Source organism: Falco cherrug, chromosome 3 (genome assembly GCF_023634085.1).
Source record: "Falco cherrug isolate bFalChe1 chromosome 3, bFalChe1.pri, whole genome shotgun sequence".
In the NCBI taxonomy this organism is placed as follows: Eukaryota; Metazoa; Chordata; class Aves; order Falconiformes; family Falconidae; genus Falco; species Falco cherrug.
This window is the reverse complement of record NC_073699.1, coordinates 59,033,569-59,053,003: the sequence shown is the minus strand read 5'-3', so window position 1 is coordinate 59,053,003 and position 19,435 is coordinate 59,033,569. Positions and strand designations below refer to the sequence as shown.

Here is a 19,435-nt window from a genome sequence, read left to right as displayed (position 1 = left end):
CCAGTTTAAGAAAAACAAGATCTTTGTTCAGTCTTCAGTGTGAGGGTATTAAGACAGTAACTTGTCATAGTGAAACCATGAAAAATAAAAACAAGCATCAAGTACAGGAAGAAAGAAAATAGAACCCATGAATTGTTATTTCTTTAGTTAATTAATTATTACAAATGTATGAAGAATTTAGGAATGTCAGGCCAAAAATGGCTTTTTTCATTCAGTGTTTAGAATTCAAATTGCTATTGTATCAATTATCTTAGTTTGACTAGAGATGAATAAAAAATTGAAGGCTTGATTGAAATGTCAGATGTTTAGTCATAGCTGAACAGACCACGGTGCGTTCAAAGGTTACTCTGGTTTTATTTTTTGTATCCTTTAGAATGAAATATTGAAAAAGCTTTTTATTTGGAAACCACATTTTTTTACATATATATAAACAAAGAGCAGTAGAAATGAACTCTCGGATTGTTACGATGTGGAAGGAAGAAAATTTTGTAAAAGAATGCTGTTTTCTTGTGAATAGCAAGTATAAGTGCAGGATGGAAAAATACATTGCAGTAATGGAAGCCCAGAGACAGTAGGTTATCTGATAGTGGAGTTCATATACAGTTATTCCAGTGGGCTACTAAGGGACGAAATAAAATGCCTTGTTATAGGCGTACACTGCTTTCTTCCCACCTAAAGATATGGTTGTGAAAAAGTGTAAGCTTTCTTTTCACATCCTGTGGGCATGTAAGGTGATAACAGCGAGTTTGTTTTTGTTATAAATGTGTGGCTCTGGAGAAAGAAGAAAATAAAGAAACATAACTAACTTGTTAGACACCACTTTAGATTTCAAAGTGAAAAACTGGGAAATGAAAAGGGAGGCTGATGTTCCAACAGGAAGGTCAAAATTTCAGCCGCAGGTACCAGTATGTAATGTCTTACCTGGTTCTGTTCTTACAAAGTGGAAAACAAACTGTTTTCTGTTCTTGGGAAAATCCAGCTTTCTTTAAAACACATCCTTTGTATTTTCTAGCTGTGATTTAGATACATTAATAGTGCTTAACTTACCTAAAATAATACCAGGAGGACTGAGATTACAGTGTGTACAACTCAGAAACAGGGGGCATTATTTCTGCAGTGCTAAGATGTTAAAGAGTTAAAGTAGTTATCTGTCTCTAAAATCTTACGTATTTATTTAGACCATGTATGAAGTGGATAAGGATTAGGAGTGGTAGCACTGTTTATAAATGTTGCAAAATAAATTAGAGTTGGTAGTGCAACTTATAAATTCAAGATAATGCATACTGATTTTCCTCTTTGTTTCAGTAATCTTTGACTGCATTTTGATTTTTAGCATTCAGATTTATTCACTTATGGATGAAATTTGATTTTTTTTGTTTTGTTTTTTGTTTTGTTTATGCTTCATATGAAATAACTTGATCACTAATTTCCAGTGAATAAAATCTGTTCAGTACCATTTGTGTGTCATCTTGCCCCCCTCTGAAGTCATAATGCTGAGGACCTCTGATTTTTTGCGTGTGTTTATTTAGTTGTTCAAGAATACCTTTTTCCTTTTTTGGAGATACTTAGCACTGCATACAGACAAAGACAGCATGAAACATCTTTGTGTCACGGTTAGCTTGGTTTATGAATACCGAGGATGTACAGTCTGTAGCTCTCAAGTCAAGCTGTTACCATCAAGTTTCATAAGAGTACTACTACTGAATGAGAAGTGGAGATATTAAGATGTTTGTAGAGTCCTGTATTTAACACAGTCTAGACTGTCTTCCAAGTGAAAGACTTGTGCAAATTAGGTAGATCACTGTAACTGCTTATGGTCTAATGGGCTGTTTTGCATAGGCATGTAAATTCTAAATATTTATGTATTTTAGTAGATAATGTTAAAATCTTTTTTTTCTCTATCCGTAAGAGAAATTAGCATTAGTGTTCCAAAAACGTCCAGTGCAACAGTGTTGAAAATAAAGAAAAATGCTTTTTTCTTTCATAATAATGTCTTAAAGTAATTTCTAATGCATTTTATACTCAAAAGTCCAGGCTTATCTTCCTTGTAGTCTATCCACTGTATAGCCATGATGCCCTTGATCTAACCTCAAAACAAGTTAGTTGTATCCTGAGAATAGCTATTAATTCCATTAAATTCAGAGAGCTGTAAAAAGATCTGAAGTACTTATGATGGTGATATTTAAAAGGGACTTCTGTGTAAAATATAGTGCATGCTTACTCAATAGGTCTTGCTGTTGATTGGTTGGCAGGTTTTTTTGCTATAGACACTTGAGTAGAGTTCCCAGTGCAAAACAAACCCCACTGTTTAGAAAAGTACAGCACTTTAGCTACTTATTGTAGTTCATGTTAATTTGTAAACTGTTGGGTAAATTGTGAGGCTAATGCATATTCCTATTTTCTGACTGGTTTTAAATTGTGAAATGTGCAGTGTAAACTGCGTTGTCAAAACTACCTTTTCTATTTAACTTTTCCAGTGATTCTAACATTTACATAATAACGGTTATGTGTAAATTTTTATTTTCATCTTTGGGGTTTGGTAATACTAGTTAGCTGTATAGAGTAATATCATTTATGCTATTGTGGCTTTTTCAATATTAAATTACTATGTGTTGGAGTAGTAGATTTTTAAACTTGCAGTATTTTCAAGTATTAATAATAGTTTTCATATACATTTTAAGTTACATAAAGGTGTGTTGCGAAGAAGGAATTTATGAAGATATACACTCCTTTCTTTGAATTTTGAGTTTTGAATAATATATAAGTAAATTTTCTAACTGAATTGATAATGACGATTTCTTGTAGCTGACTTAATGTCCCGTGTATCTCCATAGAGGTTCCTCAAATTCATCACCAAAGGGTGAAGAACAGAAAGAATCTTTGATCTATCACTCGAAGGATCATTACCCCTTATCTGATGGAGACTGGTCCCCTCTGGAGAAGTAAGTCACTTTGTAATGTTATCATATATATAATGATTAATAATTAAAAAATATTAATTGCTGTTTCATTCATTTTTTCCCCCTGAGCTGTAAAACTTCAGACATGCCTAACTTCTGTGGTACCAAATGCAGCATTTGATACTTACTTTGAATTTGTAATGGCTGCCTTCTCCACTGTATGTATGAAACACAATTTGTGGCTTTTTTTTTTTATCCCACTCAAATAAAAACCAACAACTTTCTTACTAAAATTCACTAGTAAAGAAAGAAAATACACTTAATAAAATTTCTTTAGATTGGGAAGTGTGTGGAAAATGAATATGTTCTCTGTGATTCACCCTAGCATAAACAACACTTGATGTGCCATAAAGCAATGTTGAATATGTAAGTTAGCTTTTACCAGGTGAAGAAACACAAATTACTGGAGGTAAGGCTAGGTCCTAAACTTGAATCATATTCTACTTCAGAACAGATTTGTGTTACTGGAATTGTGGTATCTCTGGTTATTCAGAGATACCAGAAACAGTATGAGCTGATGGTGGGTTCTTACAAATGGCATAGTACAGCTCGCCAGTTTTCAGTTACAGTGACTAGTACGCTTCTGTTTATACATTCAAGCTCTTCAATTTCTGATGTTCATGCTATTATATTCCTCTTGCATTCCATTTCTAGATTTTTCAAGGTTCACCCTTTGGGTTTCACCACTAATACTGATTTCTGTTCGCATAAAGAAAGCATTCTGTCCCTATGCAGTATTACTTGAGGTAAATTTCATACTTTTCCTGAACATTGGACATAAGGAAGAACAAATATATATAGTATATAGCATGCTGAGCAGTATCTCGATTCATTTTAATACTTTGAGTGTATAGTTTTACCGCTGTTCAGTTTGACTAAGAAAACTGCCTCACAGCAGATACATTCAGTGTCAGTGAGGATTACCGGTCAGCCTTTGTGAGATACCCATTGATGCATGTCAGCTGCTCAGTGCACAGGTGCCTGTTCTTCTGTATCAATAGGTGGTAGTGCAGAACAGAAGAGATTAAGCTTCAGAAAATACTTCTTGAAGTGTATGTAATCTCTCTGCTTTGAGTTTTTCCAAAGCTGTGGCCTCAGTAGAGTCTGAATGTGTAACACCATGCTTGGAGCCTGCTCATTCCCCCAGTCCATAGCTTGTTAATGAACAGAAGCAGTTGGACAGGAAATCCCATTATCATTCCTTTTCATGTTTTGGGGTGACAACCACATCCTCAATTGTACTTGGTGATGTGTAGCCTTCAAATGTTCCCTAAACGTTTGTGGTTTGTGACTGAAAAGTAGTCACAGTGTTTGACCCTGAGGACTGACGCGGTGTTGTATGGGTTGTATCACCCAGATAATGGCAGCACAGAGGCTGATACTCCTTTTGAGTTTATAAAACTCTAGTTAACAGAGACTACCAGGCTATATCTTGGATATGTGATTCATGTCTCTCTTCTTGTTTACATATTTAGGGGATAGTCTGCTTTTAACAACTTGTTTGTGCATCATGTGAGATGCCTAGGCTCCTTATAGTTTTGGTTCTTTTTTTTTTTTTTTTTTTAAACAAGAAGCTATCCAGTACACGTTGCAGTGCAACACAGAAATTGGCAATTTTCTTTTCCCTCTTTGGGCAGCTGGGGGGTGGGGATTGTCTCTCACATGAACCATCAAGAAGAAGATAAATTTTGCATGAAATTATTTCTCCTAAGCCACCAAAGAAAGATTTTTTATAATGTAGCCATCGTAACGTGGAAGAGAAATGGTAGGTTTTAATAACCTCCTTTCTGGAGATCTGGAAAAGCTAATTGACTTTTAGTTGAGGTTGGTTGTCTTGCTCTTCAGAACCCTTGCAGGGAGCTAAGGGAAGGTAATAGCCTAAGTCTTTTCAATGAGGACACTTCTGCTTGTCCGATTCACTGTAATAAAACTAAGAAACATAGCGATCAACTATTGGATACCTGATACCATCAATATTCTGTCTGTTTTAACAGCAATACTAGCATGATTAAATCATTAGTACAAGCATGTACCTTTTTAACTAAAGACTTCTCCCTGAGAATGACAGTGGAAAACTTAGGTTCAGGACTTAGGTTCTCAAAGTCCTGAAGTATTAAATCTTTTGCAGGTACTGCTGAATATTAATAAGAATTAGGCTTAGAAACAGGTTAATGTCTGTATGGCTTCCAGTTGACTTGTGTTATAGGTGGATTTGGCATGTAGAGAAAATGAGTTCATATTCTTCCTTTTGAAGATTCCATTGAAAACAAATATGTACATGTATTTTCATCGATCTGTTACTTTAAATAAGCCCTCCTAACAGTACAGAAAATGTAATTTCTGTAGAAAATTGTTACAGGAGAACTGAGGGAGGAAATCTTTAAATGGGTTCTTTTTTGTGTTCCTGATGATAAAGGTTGGAAGCTGACAGTGACATGAGTCACCACTGTAGACATGTTTAAACTTCCTTCTGTCTTGGATTTTGTGTCAGTTTGAGTAATATGAGGGATTCTTACTGTCTGGATCGTGATCTGATCTGTGTACTGTCTGTTTTTACAGTCCGAATTGTGATCAGTTTAGCCTTGTATGATACTGCAAAACCCTGGCTCCACGAACCTCCAGAAAGTTTTCAGATGTGATGCTGCATTAGATAACTACTTGTTGCAGGAATTTTGTAAGGGGGAGGGAATTCCACACATTGAATACCTGTAGGGGTTACTGTAAAATTTCAGTGTTATGTCATAGAACAGCCCAAGTTAGGAGGGACCTTGAAAGATCACCTGGTCCAGCCTTTTGTGGGAAAGGGAGACTAGATGAGATATCTTGCATCCCAACCAGTCACAAATTGAAAATATCCTGTGATGGGGACCACTTTCCTGGGAAGGCTGTTCTGGTGAATGATTGTTCTCACTGTAAAAGATCTCTTAAATCAGGATGAAGCCTTTCCCAGTGCAACAAGTGCAGAGCCCTGGACCTGGGGTGGCATAACCAAAGAGCCCAGTACGGGCTCGGATGTGTGTGGCTGGGCAGCAGCCTTGCTGAAAGGGCCCAGGGCTCCTGTGGACGGCAAGCTGAACGTGAGTCGTCAAAGCACCGCTGCAGCACCAAAGGCAGATTGGGTCCAGGGCTGCATCTGGAGGGGTGTTACTAGCAGACACCGAGATGTGATCATCCCATTACACTCAACACTGGTCAGTCCACATCTGGAGTGCTGTGTCCAGTTCCTGTACTTAAAATTCAAAATCAAATATTGAGGATTTCATATGTGTGTATATATATATCTATATCTATCTAAACCCCAAACAAACCAGAATACACTGTGAATGTCAAAGTGTAAAAAGAGCATTTCAATAATAGACAGTATAATTGCCCTGTTCAAGAAAGAAGAGGTTTGGATCTGTCCCAACACTAAATGCTACTTTAAAATAACCTGTTGTGTTTCCTGTCCTTGCTAAGATCATAAGAGCAAAATGATTTTGAAATAATACCTTTCTAGCATTTTGCAGAGGGTTTTTTTCCAGCTTAAAAATAGTCTTGGCTAAAGTAAATTTCAGAGGTCTGTTTCGGATTTATGGATAATAACCACTATAGGAAAAACAGGATGGATTTTGAAAAGTCATATAGACCAAACACATCTGAAGGAAGTTTTCAAGTGATCTCCCCTCTCCAAAGTTACTTTGTTTATATTGTTTTTGCTGCATTGGGAATTGGTGTTGTTTTGTGCATTTGTGAGTTCGGTTTGCAGGACTTCAATTACTCAAGTCTTGGCATAGCAAGCTTAAATGCTATATTTTTACAGAGGAAAGGAACTTGAAGCTAATTTCTGTCTTACTTTTAGATTAAACTCTGTTGTTGTGTTCTGTTTTGTTTGAAAAATGGAGCATGGGCTGAGGGGAGAGCTATACCTACACTGCAGACAGAGTGAAGGAATCTGTTTAGGGTGATGGCTTATGTAAGTCCTTTAATGTGATTTTGGTTTTAACCTAATTCTCAGTCTGAAAACCCTGCTGGGCTTCTTGCCATGTTGCTGTATAATTGAAGCCCTGTTAAGCTGTAGAAAAGTCTTAACAAAGTAGCTGCACAACAAACGCATTTTAAACACTGTAGCTTGCTTTTTTTTTCTTTTTTTTTTTTTTTTTTTAATTGTTGATTTGCTAGCCCTTTCTCTGAGCCAGTCTGCCCTAAAAGTGATTCAGAACTGGAAGTTAAACCTGCTGAGAGCTTGTTGAGATCTGAATCTCACATGGAATGGACGTGGGGAGGATTCCCAGAATCAACCAAGGTAAACTTATTGTCGGCTCTCACTTTGTGAACTGAGATTTGACGTATCTCAAATTGTGTCCTAAGACTGGAAATCTGCCGCGGTTCTTGAGAAGGCTTCAGCTGAAATGGGGAAGTAGCGCCCCCTTGTGGCTGGAAGATAGTAGAATATGTTACGTTCAAAAGCTGGTCAACAAAGTAATTTCAGAAAACCTAACAGTAAAAGTCTGAAATTTTAAAATTTTTAGTTAGAAACCGAAGAAAGAAACTTGAGAAATTAATTTCCTTTATTATAGGCTAATTTCTAGTTCATTCCAGAGGAATTTTAGCCTTGATAGAGTAAATTTGGTATCTAACAGGACAGCTGGTGACAGAAGCCCTGATATGTCCACATTTATCCTTTTTTCTTGCTCTGGTTTAGTCAAGTCAGCATTTCCTCTATGCCAGTTTCTTTACTGAACTTGTAAATAAGCTCGTATGAAGCTTCTGTTGCAGGGGACTTTGCTAATAAGGTGGGGCATGTTTTATGTTGCTAAAATACATGTTTAAATTCTTACCTGTATGACCAGAATTTTACCATGAGTACAAATTCAATGTTTAGACCAGAATAAAACAAACGTGAAGTGAAAGGATTGACCAGTCTTGTTTTTCAGATAAGCAAGAAAGAGAAACTGGAACATCTCAGAACAGCTACCATTACTCCATCAGAGAAGACTCATTTTAGGGTCATTCTCAGCTCTGATGAAGTTGAAGATGATGATGATGTGAAAGATTCTGTCTGTACAGTACTGAAACCTGAGCCAAGAACTCATCCTCTGCTTAAGCAGATGGATGTTAAAGATTCTCTTGCTTCTGCAATCATAGAACCACAAGATCCATTGCCATTAGATGCTGATCATCATTCCAGGCTGTTGGTGGACCCTTTACCAGAAACAAAGCCAACAACAAAAATGGACTCTCCTTCAAAAAAGAAAGGTATATAATAAAGCTGTTGATTTTCTCCTTCAGTGTGGTCTACCAAATTTGAGGCCGTAGTGGAAGTAGTATAAAAGTGCCTATTCCATGTTTTCTATTTAAAGTCTTACCTGTCTAAAAGTATATTTAAACTCTTGCATTTATAAAAGCTACAAGTAAGTCTGAGTCTCTTACAATCACATTTCTCTTTAATGCATCTGGATAGCATCATCTTAATAATCTTATTTGTTAAAATTAATAGGGGTGCACAAGCGAAGTCATCATCAGGGACCTGATGATATTTACTTGGAGGACCTAAAAGCTTTGGAACCTGAAGTTGCAGCACTCTATTTTCCCAAAAGGTAATTTTGAATTAAAGTTCTTTGGAACGAGGGTTATTACATGTATGATTTAGGTGTTTATGAACCAGTTCTGAAAAAAAAGTATTGGACTTCAGGTTTCTAGGCTTTTGTGGAGTAATTAGTACTGATGTCACTGTGAGAATCTGTTTTTAATTTGACAAGAAACACATTGAAAGATCACATGGGAGGTCATTACTGAGAGTTGTCATCTTTGTGGAACATGTATGTTCTGCAGATACAGAGGTGGGATAAGTTTAAACTGCGTGCTTCTTTTGCACCAGTACTGTATTGTGCCATATTGCTAGCTCCAGATAAACACACGTCAGCTTGGTTTTTGCATGACCTGTACATCCCTTCCAACTTTTTTTTTTAATATCAAAAAAGACCAACAAAAAAAATCCCACCAGGTCTTCCTGCAAGGCAGCTCAGTCTCAAAATTCACTTTATTTTTAAATCAAATCAAAGCATTTTACACTCCTAAAATATTCTCCAGAAGAATAACTGTGTAGAAGACTTTGTAAAAATACAGCTTAATAAGAAGAGACTATTGGTTTATGTTAAAACTAAAATTGTAAACTTTTCTGTGCTTACTGATTACATTACTTGGGATGAAACTAATAACTCTAACCTTAGGTGATAATGTGGTATTTTTTTACTTAAGAGGATACTTTTCCTTTCTACTGTACTTTTTCCAAACACAGTGTTCTAAAAACATCAAGCAGTGTTCTCTTTCCTTTTAGTCTTGTTCTAGAGCGTTCTGGTAAAGACTGAAGAGTGTAGTGGTGTTCTGCAAAAACAGAATGTAGAGGATCTTTTCCTCATTTAAATCCAATTGTGTTGCAGGCAAGAGAAACGTAATTATTTTCCTGGAAACTGTCAGTCTGCCAGTATTATGAAGGGTTGGGGGGGTGTGTTTGTGTCTGGTTTTTGTTTGTTTTGTTTTAAGTCTATGTTGTAATTTGATGTAGTACTTAAAAGAAATGCAACAGCAAGATGACTTTTTTGAGTAATCTTATAGTGTGTGTCCTGTAACCTAAAATGTATACGTTTTTTGCAAGTGAAATACTTATGGAAAATGTGGACTTCTTCTCTTCAGCGATTCTGATCCAGGCTTCAGGCAGTGGACAGAGTCAGACACCCTTTCCGGTTCCCAGTCACCCCAATCAGTAGGAAGTGCTGCCGCTGACAGCGGTATAGAGTGCATGTCTGATTCTGCTATGGACTTGCCTGATGTTACACTTTCACTTTGTGGGGGTCTCAATGAAAATGGAGAGATTTCTAAAGGTATGTGAAAGACTAAATCATAAACAGTAATAAAGCTCAGGCAGCTAAACAGATGAAGTGGCTTGAATGCTCTGATTTCCACTGTGCTGTGCTTTGGCTTATTATTACGCTTATATTGAGAAAAAGGAATGGATAATCTGTCATTTTCTGAAAACCTGAAGCATTTACCAAGCAGAGATAGCAGAATTTAACCTTAAATTATCAAGAGCAGTTGGATATCTTGAGAAACTTTGTCTGCTTTTTCTTACTACATATTGCTTATCCAACCAGCCACTCTTGTTTCTGGCTGCAATTACTTGCTTAGTCCTATATAAATCTTCACAATTCATATTCTTTCCGGTTGCCTGATATTTTTTCTTTTTCAGTTTTATTTTCTGGTTTTGTTTTTTTGTTTGGTTGGGTTTTTTTAAGCAATGAAAAAACTTTGGACTGCCTTTTCTCCTGCTGTATTTTTCCTATCCTAAATTTTTGTTAACCTTTAGATTTGCACCAGCAGATTCTTCTCTCTTCATGCTCTAGTTAGTTGTAATGTTGAAGCTATATGCATTTTTGAGGGAGCACACAGTCTTCATGAACATGTCCTGCAGCATTTTTAGTATTACTCTTTTAATGGTCATCGTGTCCCTAATGAACAGCACTCCTGGTAACATGGTGGTAGTATTGGATTTGATTTGAAAAAAAAGTCTTCCTTGCAAGGGTTTTACACTAAATCATGAATTTCTGCAAACTTGTCCCTAGTCACGAAAATGCTATTAGTAGTCAGTTTATTAAACTGACTATTATATTTTTTATTAAAAAAACCTGAAAAGCTGACAGCATCCTTCTCGCTTCCCTTTTAGTGTAGTATGTAGGCCCCTTACCTGTCATAATAATTTTTAAAGAAAACTTGGACAAGCATAACTCTTTTTTCCAGACTTCATGCTGAATTAGTTCCTACTTCCTTCGTATCTTCCCTCTTCTAATTTCTTAATTCTCATTAATGTGGCTATTGAAGTGGTGTGAGGCTTTCCCTGTTACTGAGGAGGCAGTCACAAGACTCTTGACAGGTAGGCCATACTGGCTTATCTTGAGTGATCCTGCAAGATCAGCGAAGACTCTGAAACGACAGAAAGCATTTTCCTAGATACAAAATAATTGGACATATTGGGACTTTATATTATTATTTCTAATTAAAATATGCTTCTATTACAGAAAAATTCATGGAACATATTATTACTTACCATGAATTTGCTGAAAACCCTGGACTCATAGACAATCCTAATTTGGTAATAAGGATTTATAACAGGTAAATTCTCTATGTTGTGTAATTAGGTCATAGAAGATCTCTTTTAAAATCTACCCTTTAAAGTGAATGTATTTCTCGGCTTCTACTGGAATTTGTGTTTTTGATAGATCTGTTTCTCGGTCTCAAAGAGAATGATTTTGAACTGAAGATTTGCATTAAATTTAGCTTTAACTGAAGTGAGACTTTTTTTCAGTAGTTACCACTGATAATGAATTGTATATATTAAAGTAACTCTGCTTGCAGAAAACTTTAATATTAGTTTTTGGCAGCAAATAAATATTTTCATCAAGAAAAGGGCAGTTTGCACGCTGATACTTATCTACCTCTAGTTGGATTTTGTAATATCTTATCAATAACATGTCTTAAAACAGGTATTATAACTGGGCATTGGCTGCTCCAATGATTCTGAGCTTGCAGGTGTTTCAGAAGAGTTTGCCTAAGGTAAATAGATACATGGATATGTTTTTTTGAAGATTTTGTATGTAGTAACACATGATTATTTTGTTTTTCTGTACAAATTAAAAACATGCCTAACTTTTCAGGCTACTGTTGAGTCTTGGGTCAAAGAAAAGATGCCAAAGAAGTCTGGAAGGTGGTGGTTCTGGCGCAAGAGAGAAAGCATGACTAAACAGGTAACTGAGACCTATTTTCATATTTGTTGTTGTTGTTCACCTTTCTGTAGCTGTTGAAAGGTGAACAAATTGCAGTCTGTCAGAAGTGCCTCAGAATGCTGCTCATATAGCTGTGTCACTGATTGCCAACTGAGTTACTCAGCATTGTAGTAGTTGTGGCTGCTTCTGTATATTTAGTCTTAAATACCACATCTTTATTTGCTGTTACTAGTTGCTTCAACAAAATTTATTGTATTCAACTGTTGCACAGTGTTCTTAAAATTCTTCCTTGTAAGCCATAAGCAGTTTTCAGGGGTTCTCTTCAGTCACTGCAGTATGTTTTAGGAATGTATACACAAATAAATGAGGTGCTGTGCTGCATAATAGATGTTGTGCTGAGGGCACCCCATTTTAGACTAAATTGGGCACATACTCAAGGCTTAAGAAACTTTAAATTTATTACTTCCCCCCCAAAAAATGAATTTTATAAACTTAGAGGTTGCCAGCTCCTTTAATGATAAGTTTGTCATGTTAAACTAGCAGTTCTCAACTTCTGGCATGCAGAATTTTGTTTCCTGAAATAATAAAAAGCTTTAACGGATGATCTCTTCATAAGCATCCTTTTGTTAAATAATTTACGGAATAAGAATAAGCAATTCTGAGACTTACTATAGTTTATATACTACATTGATAGCTATTTGCTTAAGTGCAAACTATGAATTCACTTGGATCAGTTTAAAATGCTTAAAATGTCAATATGTTTTTTATTATTACATTGCTTTAGATACCAGAGGCAAAAGAGGGGAAAACTGAGACACAAAGAGCAAATGAACTTCCAGCAACCATAAAAGAGCAAGTTAATAGTAGGTGTGTTCCTGTCTGAAGACTGTTTTGTGGACTGAATAGTGTCTGGGGTATTTTTGGTTGGTTTTAGTTTTTTAATGAAGAATTCAGTAGGAATTTTACTGTGGGAAGAACTTTCCTCTGCAGAACCAGATGTGTTTAGCAAACAGTTCAGCAAAATAATGTGGCAGCAAAAACTGTAGGAACTACAAATACACTACAATTATTTCTTAAATCCTACTGTGTTTACTTCTTAAATAATCACGTAACTGACAGAACAACAAACATATATATGGTAACCTTTAGTAATGGGCCACTGCTTTGTAAATATAGTGGTATTGTTTCTGAGATAATGTTTGTCATTCTTTTTTTGTTTTATCTTGTTTTTTGTAAAAGCCTAATTTTGTCTGCATGACTTAAACCATGTACAATTTTTTGTAATGTTAAGTAATTGAAACAATAAAATAATATTAATTACAGTGCACAAGTTGGCCAAAATTATGGTTAACAACTAGCACAAAACTGTCCCAGTCCAGGTAATTTATTATTCATATTCTCCCATGATTTTGTGAAGATACTTTTAAATGTTATTGGTGTCTTAAAGGTTTAAAACCATATATTTATTGATGGAGTACTTTAGAGAGATTAAATGCTGCTTTTAACCTTGAAATCTCTGATTAGCAGAAAAATAAGTCCAAATAAAGTTAAAAGGTGAGATACTCCACTAACTTACCACCCACATCTTAAATTATGTAGTAACTGTGGCAGCTTGTTAAAAAAACCAAAAACCACTGTTACTCATTCAGTGTCCCTTTTCATCTGCAGTTTACCTAATTCGTCACCACTTGACACTGTGTCTTTACGAAACCCATTGTGTATGGAGCCAGCTAGTAATAATAATGTTTAGAGCTCCACCAATACTAGCATGCATTACAAGTCTTACTTGCTTATTGGCATGTGCTGAGTTTATCTGGGCATTCGATAGACCATGGATTTTGTTAGTCTATGCTGTCAGGCTAGCAGCAAATCCTCAACATAAGCCAAAATTACTCTTGCCTAAGAATCTTACACCATTAAAGAAGGATTTTCTGTAGCTTATGCTTATTCTGGTTGATGTTATGTTAGACCTCCAGAAGATGATTCTTCTAGTGACGAAGCATCACAGGAGTTGAAGGAATCCCTGAAAATAGATTCTGCCCCAGTAGAGCATCCAGCCCATGGGAGCATTACATCTTATAAGAAATCACTTAGACTGTCTTCAGACCAAATAGTAAGTGGCATGCATTCCTTGTACATAGGATGCTTCATAATTCCACTCTGATTCTAAGACTTGGGATTCTTCTGCTTTTTAGAAGTGACATAAGTACATTTCACAAAGCAAAAAATTATCTCCAGGTTAATTTTCTAGCAGTAGAAAAAGAGTGGGGAAATTTAAAATTTAAAAAGAAATTTAAAATCATTTCCTGTGGTAGTGTGGGCAGATGCAGGCAATTTTTCGTTATTTTTTTCTGTTGTTTTTATTAAGAATCTGTGTTTGGATTAAAAAATAATTTCTAACAAAGTTCTATAATCAAATCTCTATATTAAGACGTTGCCCCAAAAGTGGCATTGTTGGCTTCTGCAATTTGGATACCCGGGGGTCTGAACAGTCTAATAACTCGCATATAAATTGGTATGCAGTTTATTCGTCGCAGTCTAACTTTGAAGTTAACTCCGTTACTGTCTATACATGTAATCTTCATGAGCAAAGAATTTTGTGGAAGGTATGCACTAACTTTTTCTGGAAAATACTATTGCATACTGTAACAAACTGAGAGTTCCATTTGGTACTACTGTGAGTCTACTGTAATAGCAAAAATTAAAGTAGCAGAAAGTCAAATATCTGCTGCTGTAAGCAGCTATGGGAGTTGTGGACAAATACATGTACTCAGACTATAAAACAGACTTTACTAGCAGAACTGTGCCAGTGTTAAACCATGGTTCACTTTTTGATGAGTTAATCAAAATAGTCAAGGAAGAGTATATGAGTCATTTTCTATCACTCATTTATGATTCTAAAAATCTTATGGTGGGGGCAACTTACATTTTCAATTATTTTCATTATTTCTAAAGGCAAAGTTGAAGCTCAGAGATGGCCCTAATGATGTTGTATTTAGTATTACAACCCAGTATCAAGGGACTTGCCGCTGTGCAGGAACAATATATCTCTGGAACTGGAATGATAAAATCATCATATCAGACATTGATGGAACAATAACCAAGTAAATATAATTTTTAATTTTTGTGTGTTTGTGTGTCTTGCTTTGTTGATCCTATCCTGCTTTAAAAAATAAATAAATACAACTATTACAGAATGTTCATTAACAGTCGTTAAAAATATACGTTGCTTTGATTTAATTTGTACTTGCATTTACAGCAAACTAGAGAGTGTCTTTTAAAAGAATAATGCAAAGGTGTTAATGTTTACCATGTGACTATTGCCCTTTCAGTTAGACTTCTCCAGATGTAGCAGCCATAGGTTAACTTGGAAACTGACTCGTGCTGGATGGCCCTGCTAATTGCTCTGTCTGGAGTAGTTACTAATTCTCTTTTAAAATTATTAGGACCTTCTGCAGAGGTATTTCTTTGAATGCTCATTATAAACTGTATATTCATTAGTGTTTTTCTTTAACAAAACGCATGTACTTAGGTATCTCTGATTTTGCTTTTAGGTCTGATGCTTTAGGACAGATCCTCCCTCAGCTTGGCAAGGACTGGACTCATCAGGGCATTGCAAAACTCTATCATTCCATAAACGAGTGAGTATGTAATCTTATGAAGCCATTAGGATTTTCTGGAATTTAGGAATGAATGAGCAGGTAATTGGATCATTGTTAATAATTACGCAATTTATTACAATTTTTTGATCTAAATGTTGGAAAGTAAGCTGCTTCTGCCATACACAAACAAAACTAGGTTGTTTCCCCAGATGTATACTTTTACAGGAATGGAAGCCAACATTTTTACTAGTTCCTTTCTCAAACACTTGATTCTGCATTTTAGTTCTTGAAGTATGTGTGTAATGTTGTGATTACAAAACAGAACCATAATAGGAACAGTTTCTCACACAGTCATGCATATGTCCATTTCCGCCAACTCAGGTTGATACCAAAGCCTGTTACAAACATAGTACAGTGTAATTCAAACCTAAATTCCATTCTTCCAGTGCATAAATATTCTGTGTTTTAATGTGTTTATGACCAAACTCAAGTGAATGTTGCTTAGGATAGATTTCATGTTCTGAAACAAGCCTGATTAACACCTTGCCACTGCCACAAAAGGAAGGTGGTGGCCTGGCTCAAGTTTTCTGTCATTTTGTTGCACTTACAGCATAAGCGGATGCAGTTCAGTAGAACAGTAGAAAAGTAATTTGGCAAAACAGCAGTTTCCCCTTCCCGTCTCTGAATGTGCTCATCTTGTGCTCTGCAAGAACCTGCAGAGGCAGCCCAGGTGCGGAACTTCCCCCTTGCAGCAGTGGTGTTTGCTTAGTTCAAAAGTGTTGTGAACCACACCCTTATAAGTGTACTGTTCACCCAAGAGACATACAGCCTTATAATATTTACGTGCAGTTAACCTAGGGCAGAATAAACCTTCATATTTCCTCCCTTTTCAAATTCGGGCCTTCGTTTAGCAAACTTTTTTCAAAAAAATAGTGATACCAGAAATAATGCTTGCTGCTGAGAAGGATCACAGGATGATCAACTGTTAAACACTTCATTATCCACTTAAAATAATGAACTTTTATCTTTAAGTTTGGTAGTCTGTCTTTCCCCAAGAATATTTGGGGTCTTAGAATCTATTGTTGACCTTCATTCTTGTGGCCTTCATTCAGTGGCTAAACTTCATCTATGGAGATAACCTGAGCTTTTTTTTTTTTTTTATTCGGGGCATAATAGAAGAGTAGTTTCAGAATTACTTGCCAAATTGAATCGCGTCTTTGAAAATGCACATAAACACTCAAGCCTTTTCTGCATGCAGTAACTGTGTACAAATCTGTGTAACAGATGAACCTACAAAGTCTGCAGGAAAAATTTAGGGGTTTGGTGAATGCTTCTTGTTATCTTTCACTCTGTGCTGCAAGTTCTGCCAACAACTTGAAAAAATCCAACGAAGTCAGATCTGGCATCTAATATTATGCGTTGCAGATAATTTAAATAATTGCTATCATCCTACAGCTGGGCTGAAAGAAGCTGGATAAACCAATATGGCACTGATTTAAACACAGTCTAGTCCATCTAATTGTGTAATTTGAGTATCACCATCCCTGCTCTTTTTGCACTCACGTTTTCTCAGTTTTGAGTCATGTATTTAAACTATTACATGCCTTGCAGATTTTTTAAGAGTGGAACAGTCTTTTCTTTGTGTGTGTGCAGAGCACTGCAACAAGTCAATACCTGAACTGATGCCTCTGGACATTGCTATAACCATATGCTTATGTTTGCAAAGAATCTTCAGCAGAAATATGAACTAAAATGATAATTCTTTTCTAGAAATGGCTACAAGTTTCTGTACTGTTCTGCACGTGCCATTGGGATGGCAGATATGACCAGAGGATACCTACACTGGGTGAATGACAAAGGAACAATTCTTCCCAGGGGTCCTCTGATGTTGTCCCCCAGCAGTTTGTTTTCTGCCTTTCATAGGTAAGCATGTGGGATTTCATACACCCACTTCCTCCCCATCTCAGAGAAAGCAGCAGGCTAAAAAAGAATTGGCATGCTGACCGTTATAGCTGTAACCAAACATTCCACTCTGTTCTAGATTTGCTACTGAGACTTGATGTCCCTCTAGTGATTCTAGTGACCTTCTAAGCTATGTGTTTTGTCTGAATTTCACTTGTAGCATACTTCTGTTTCTGTGGGCATGTTAGAAGTGGCTACAAAATGCAAAATGTCATTCGCAGAGCAGTTCATTTTCCCTTTTCCTCATTCCTCAAGTCCATGACTGATTACTACTAGGTTCTGTTTATATCAGTACAATTTTGTCTTTTCAAGTATATCAGGAAGGATTGTAGTGCAGTGCTACTATGCAAGATGGAGGGAAAAGGAAAAAAGCTGGGGAATGTAGACTGTCATACTAAATGGTCTTGCAGTGTTGGGGTGCTACATATATGACTACTTAAAAAGCAATATGTGGACTGTAGGTACAGTTCAGCTCGGTCTTTTGAATCAGCCCTAGTCTACCTGTCCTTGATGGGAAGAGCTAATAGTGGAAAATCCTTTTTGGTTTTGCTTGTTTTTAGTAAAAACAACTGATTCTTGACTGGCAATGACAGTAACTTCCATTAAGGTCACTAAATAGGCTTTTGACACTTTTGTCAGAGACAGGAGTTGTAACAAGCTTATGTGTACTTGAGTAGGTCTTCTGATTCAGATGGCCATCTACAATAAAAGCAGTTCACAAACTGCATTCACAACTGGAATTTTCATCCTGTTTACTTAGCTTATGCACGGATTATTCACCTGTTTTTTTACTATGGATGTTGGAAAAAGCAGATGTTTTACTGTTCTGTTGTCTCTTGTGTCATTCTTGGGAAAACTACAGACCAATGTCTATATAACTACTAACAGTAGCAAGAGGAAGCAATGCAAAGATAAATATCAGATAAATGGGGGAAGGAGGATACCCTCTATCAAATCATGATTTAGAATTTGACTGTTGAAATTTTATTTTAGGGAAGTAATAGAAAAGAAGCCTGAAAAGTTCAAAATCGAATGTTTGAATGATATCAAGAATTTGTTTGCTCCCAGTAAACAGCCTTTCTATGCTGCTTTTGGAAACAGGCCCAATGTAAGTCTGCCCCTTTCTAATTGAAGGGTTAAAATGCATGAAGTACTTGGGAAGCAAAAGAAATAGGCTTTTCTTTTTGTCTATTTAAATTTGAATAAGGAAATGGAACACTGGTGCTTTTATGGAGCTGGTCAGGGAAAACCCACATGCAGATACCTTAAAAGCTGCTAGAACTGCTTATATGAGAAAGGTTACAAAGATGTGTTAGTATTTTCAGGATTTTATTGAATGTGTGCCACCTTTCCATACTCTTTTCAGCATTTTTGACAGCTTTATAACCTAAGGATATTCATTCAGTGCTTCTCAGTCTCGAATCCTTTTCCCTGTTGTATAGTTCTTGTATTTTCTCTGCAGCTCAGTGCTGTTGTAATTGGGCTAGAGAGAGAGGGGGTATTGTAAGAAGAATATTGTCACAAGGAATGGTATTGTGTGGTGTAGATTTTGTGTGTTTTCTGTTCCCAAGCCTGGGACCACACTTAAGAGATTGGGATGGGGGTAATGTTTCGTTATGCTATGTGTGTGCTGGGATTTTTTTTGCTTGTTTGGTTTTTTGGCGGTTGTTTAGGAAGCTTTATTTTTTGTAGGGGCAGTTTTACTGTAGCCTTTTTGGATCAGGTTTTCTCATTCTGTAGAAAAATTGTTTGTTTTATCACATTCAATAAGGAAATGTTGAAGCATTTGCTTTTGTTCATGCTTTTTGCAGGATGTATATGCCTACATGCAAGTGGGAGTTCCAGACTGCAGAATATTTACTGTGAATCCAAAGGGTGAACTGATCCAAGAACGGACTAAGGGAAACAAATCTTCGTAAGATCATTTTTGTTATTTCAGCAAAGAAAGTATTTAGGCATGAGATTACAAAATCTTTGAGTTTGTAACTGTGATGGTTCAGGCTTCTATTGCGACACATGAAAATCCTGTTTGCCAGACACTTACAGCTTTGGGTACTTGACCGAAACTTTACAAAAAGAAAAGTAAACTGGCAAAATAAAGTTGAAAATTGCTTCTGCAGTAGTCATGCCTTATTTGACTGTAGCTTTCTGGTCT

General features: G+C 36.2%; 1 protein-coding gene across 7 annotated transcripts in view; it reads left to right on the top strand.

The window, feature by feature from the left end:
- LPIN2 (lipin 2) overlaps positions 1-19,435 on the top strand; it is a 47,246-nt gene that overhangs the window by 23,196 nt on the left and 4,615 nt on the right. For 6 of the 7 annotated variants that reach the window (XM_055703489.1, XM_027804196.2, XM_005438411.4 and 3 more), the window contains 15 exons: positions 2,835-2,942; positions 7,119-7,242; positions 7,874-8,195; positions 8,437-8,536; positions 9,633-9,820; positions 11,012-11,105; positions 11,477-11,546; positions 11,648-11,737; positions 12,501-12,583; positions 13,685-13,829; positions 14,672-14,820; positions 15,271-15,357; positions 17,089-17,241; positions 18,274-18,388; positions 19,092-19,195. In XM_055703489.1, coding sequence (XP_055559464.1) covers positions 2,835-2,942; positions 7,119-7,242; positions 7,874-8,195; positions 8,437-8,536; positions 9,633-9,820; positions 11,012-11,105; positions 11,477-11,546; positions 11,648-11,737; positions 12,501-12,583; positions 13,685-13,829; positions 14,672-14,820; positions 15,271-15,357; positions 17,089-17,241; positions 18,274-18,388; positions 19,092-19,195 — 1,932 coding nt within the window. The remainder of the gene's footprint in view (positions 1-2,834; positions 2,943-7,118; positions 7,243-7,873; positions 8,196-8,436; positions 8,537-9,632; positions 9,821-11,011; positions 11,106-11,476; positions 11,547-11,647; positions 11,738-12,500; positions 12,584-13,684; positions 13,830-14,671; positions 14,821-15,270; positions 15,358-17,088; positions 17,242-18,273; positions 18,389-19,091; positions 19,196-19,435) is intronic. The other variant, XM_014279344.3, reaches the window with a different exon arrangement.